This window comes from Choloepus didactylus, chromosome 15 (genome assembly GCF_015220235.1).
Source record: "Choloepus didactylus isolate mChoDid1 chromosome 15, mChoDid1.pri, whole genome shotgun sequence".
Lineage (NCBI taxonomy): Eukaryota > Metazoa > Chordata > Mammalia > Pilosa > Megalonychidae > Choloepus > Choloepus didactylus.
In genome coordinates this window covers 57,869,612-57,873,936 of record NC_051321.1, presented here as the reverse complement: position 1 = coordinate 57,873,936, position 4,325 = coordinate 57,869,612, and the positions used below count along the sequence as shown (strand labels likewise).

The following is a 4,325-nucleotide window of genomic DNA, read 5'->3' as shown; positions in this document are numbered from 1 at the left end:
AAGAGGAAGAAGGATAAAGGAAGTATGTTGTTTATTTCTTAGTCCTCCCTTGTGCCCTTGAACCATGATTCTATAAGCGAGCTGAGAAGCAGAAGCTTGACTTGCCTTGAAAGCTTGTACAGTTGGGCAGCATGACGGCTTGAGATCCCACTGCCTGACTGCCTTGCTGCTCTCCCTGCACAGAATGTTTACAATGCAGCTCATTGACACAATATGTAGAGACCCAACACACACACACACCAAAATTAATAGTATTTCCCTACTTTCAGTCTACAACTTATAATAAACCAAAGTACAGAGCACTTTATTAACTTCCTCCCAATTAAAAAATCCAAACCCATGTTCCCTTCCTGACTGCTGTGTCTAAACAAGTAAAAAATAGGAATCCTTTTGAGAGAGGGCTTTAAAAATGGGGTTTGGCATGGGGATAGCAAAGAACTTTGTCTTAGAAATGGTGGGTGTGAGCACACTGAAAAGTTTTTAATATAACCAATAACTTCTGTGGTGCTTTGCACAATTCTGAAGACAACATAAAAAAAATAAGTAAAAAGTCTCAGCTTGGTTTTTTGTATGCTTCAAGAGGCAAAAAGATATATTTAATGCAGAGGGTGTTGAATCTGAATTAGTACAACTGTTATTAATTTAATGTTCATACTGCTTTTTATGGTTTATAAACTGCTTTGCAATAATTTTATGCATTTTCCCTCACAGCACCACTGTAAAATGTATCAGCATTTTATTTTTCCCATTTTATAGATGAGGCAACCTTTAATAAGTGATCTTTCTTTCCTGTGCATATTGGTTAACTGGTAAATGATTAATTTATGTCTACATGAACTTCATCTTGCAGAATATTTATTTTAGTGTGAGTTGGTATTTATTTTACCCACAAAGCATTACAGTATCCATTTATATATGCATGTTTTAAAGGCGGTAAAGCAGCCACTAGTAGTTAATGCAACATTAATTCAGAGATTTTAAATCCACAGTAAATTTTGTTAGGGTATTTAAATCAACCTTTCCCTCTCCTCCCCCTCTGGTTTGTGTAGGTGAGAAATGGTCCTTCTTATAAAATAACCATGTGGCAGATTTTCAGAGTTTAAAATCTTAACTGTAAAATACAGAACGAAAAGGTTTATAATTATATTTGGTAGAATGGAAGAGGAAACAAATCTGATCATTTATATCTGCCCCTGGAGGAATTGCAATTTGGGGAGTTCTTCCCTGCTCTAGATCGTCTTTCTTCTTCTGTCTTTTCATTTTCTTTATCAATTTTTGCATCATTAAAATTATTGTTCTGGTTGCTTGTTTGAAGAAGCATAACTAACCATTCATAAGTGATTTTTAAGATTTAATAAAAAGGGAAACATCCCCTGAATCAATATTGTTTGCATTATTTCTCCATATTGTACTATATGAGCCAAACTACTTATCTCAATGTCTGAGGCACTTAAAATCCAAGGTTCTCAAAATACTCCCTAAGCACTGACTCAGCTAATGCCCCTCAAACGTCATTCTACTACTTTAATCCTATAATTTACAGGACAATGCCCCAAGATGTTCAGTCATTTTATCTTAAGTTAAAATTGTTTTAATTAATTCGACATGCTTTTTCTTCATGATCATTTATAATATATAATCCTCTTTCATTTACAGATCTCAAGACTCAAATTTAGCCAATAAAACTGAGATTTTTAAAAACTCATTGGAAAGAGTCCCTGCTCTAATTTCACATGCAACAGTTTCTGATGAAGTCTAAATATTGGTAGATTAGCTGTCAAAGGCAAACGATTTAAAACACATTGTGTGTACTAGGTATTTAAAATCTTCCAGAATCCAGAAATTGTCTCTTTCAACATTAAAATGCATTTTTGAAACCAGTAAGCATTTACAAATCCAGGAAATGCAATGATATAAATTTAATGAAAATATTTCCTTATTAAAAAACGATTATATATCCTGAAATATATAAAATCCATTACATTAGATCTACCAGTAAGACAATATATCATGAGGTAGTATTTTTCAGTTTGTGTGATTTGTGTCTACAGAGCCTACTATACAGTATCTACTTGATCAGGGCACAGAAGCTTTTAAAAATGAATTTTTAAAACAGCATTTCTACAAAGAAATGAAACTGAAATAGTTTCCTCAGGCTTCTTGCAATGAGATCAGTTATAAGAAGGGAACAAGAGGAATCATCATTTCAGTGTACATTTCCCAACTTTGAGTTAAACATCCTTGATCCTCAAATGGGCACAGTGGATTATTTTCATATAACGAAGACTTTCAGTTTTGTTATAAATGGACGAGATTTTAGCCATCTTGTTACCGGTTTTAAAAATAGAAAAAAAATATACTCAAAGAAATATTTCAAATATTAGAGTATATATTAATCAGATGAAGGATAGAAATTTCATCCTGTTAAAAATCCTCCCAATGAGTAAAATATCAAAATGAAATGTGACCCCCACACGGTGGTTGAGATGTCGTCCACCGCAGCTTTTTACCTTCTCTCTACCCAGGGAGGGTACTTGGTGACCTCATTCTTCTTGCTCAAATACCCGACCCTGCTGCACCAGAGAAAGAAGCAGCGATTCCTCAGTAAACACATCTTTCACCGAGGAGGTGCTGGAGAAAATTTGGAGAATACAATGGCAGCCTTTCAACAGTAATGCAGTTACAGTTGGAACCGATATGCTGGAATTAGACTGCCATATCACAAAAGATGAACAAGTTGTAGTATCACATGATGAGAATCTAAAGAGATCAACTGGGGTCAATGTAAACATTTCTGATCTGAAGTACTGTGAGCTCCCACCTTACCTTGGGAAATTGGATGTCACATTTCAAAGAGCATGCCAATGTGAAGGAAAAGATAACCGAATTCCCTTACTGAAGGAAGTTTTTGAGGCCTTTCCTAACACTCCCATTGACATCGATATCAAAGTCAACAACAGTGTGCTGATTAAGAAGGTTTCAGAATTGGTGAAGCAGTATAAACAAGAACACATAACAGTGTGGGGTAATGCCAGTTATGAAATTGTAGAAAAGTGCTACAAAGAGAATTCAGATATTCCAATACTCTTCAGTGTACAACGTGTTCTGCTCATTCTTGGTCTCTTCTTCATTGGTCTCTTGCTTTTTTGTGCCCATTCGAGAACAGTTTTTTGAAATTTCAATGCCTTCTATCATACTGAAACTAAAGGAACCATGCACCATGTCAAGAAGTCAAAAGTTTCTCATCTGGCTTTCTGATATACTACTAATGAGGAAAGCTTTATTTGACCACCTCACTGCCCGAGGCATTCAGGTGTGTATTTGGGTATTAAATGAAGAACAAGAATACAAAAGAGCTTTTGATTTGGGAGCAACTGGGGTGATGACAGACTATCCAACAAAGCTTAAGGATTTTTTGCAAAATTTCTCAGCGTAGAAAAAGAGGTACTCAGAGACATTCAAAGAAAACATGAAAAGACTTAAGAAACAGATCTTTCACCATCATTTCCCTAAGCCATTTCCAAAATGGTAAAAGGTTTAATCAGTTAAATTTTCTTACCTCATTTTTAAGCCTGTCTGAGAATGTAGAAACTATATATTGTATATTTATTTTAAACAATATTGCATATTTTTCATTTCAAAATAGTTTGTTTAGAAAGATAACTGGTTATGAGATGTAAGTAGAAGATAATTGATCAAGATTTTTGTATATGATGCAGTATTCTACTATTAGAAGTAATTCTGAAATCAAAGACTATTTGGTAAATTGGGCATTATCCCTCAATGGATAAGATCAACTAATTAGTAAACCAAAAATTTTAAGGCAATTACAGCTAATCTGAGTTCTCTCTTTATTTCTAGGTATGTCTTAGAAATACATACATACATATGTACATACATACATACATACATACATACAGTGGAAGGAGAGTTTGGACATCAGTGATGTGATTGTCCGGCAAGTTATACCTGTTAACATAAGGCAGGCTCAAAGAAATACCGGAAAGTATATTACTTGATCAGAAGTAAAATCTGTAAATTGAATTAGATTTCTTAGTTGCTGTTGTTAATGGGAATACTCTTATTTGGAATCTTTTTCAGGTGTGTAACAATGCTATGTCTAATTTTTTTGGTAAATATTAAAATGGATGTATCAATTGTAAATTATGACAAGATCCAAATAGTCTTATTTTTATGTTCCTCTAAAGAAATGTAAGATTTCCATTTTTGGCACTGACTAACTGTTTGGGCCTACATCTAGACCTTAAATTACATTTTGAATCCTAATCATCATATTAAACTGATGAAAGTATATATCATTGTTT

The 4,325-nt window shown here is 33.9% G+C and overlaps 1 protein-coding gene across 1 annotated transcript; it reads left to right on the top strand.

The window, feature by feature from the left end:
- The first annotated feature begins 2,415 nt into the window (after positions 1–2,415).
- LOC119510440 (lysophospholipase D GDPD1-like) lies at positions 2,416–3,965 on the top strand. Its single transcript, XM_037804757.1, is given in 3 exon segments — positions 2,416–2,672; positions 2,674–3,144; positions 3,146–3,965. Coding segments are annotated over 3 exon segments (978 nt in total). The 5' UTR covers positions 2,416–2,456; the 3' UTR covers positions 3,437–3,965.
- The last annotated feature ends 360 nt before the right edge of the window (positions 3,966–4,325 follow it).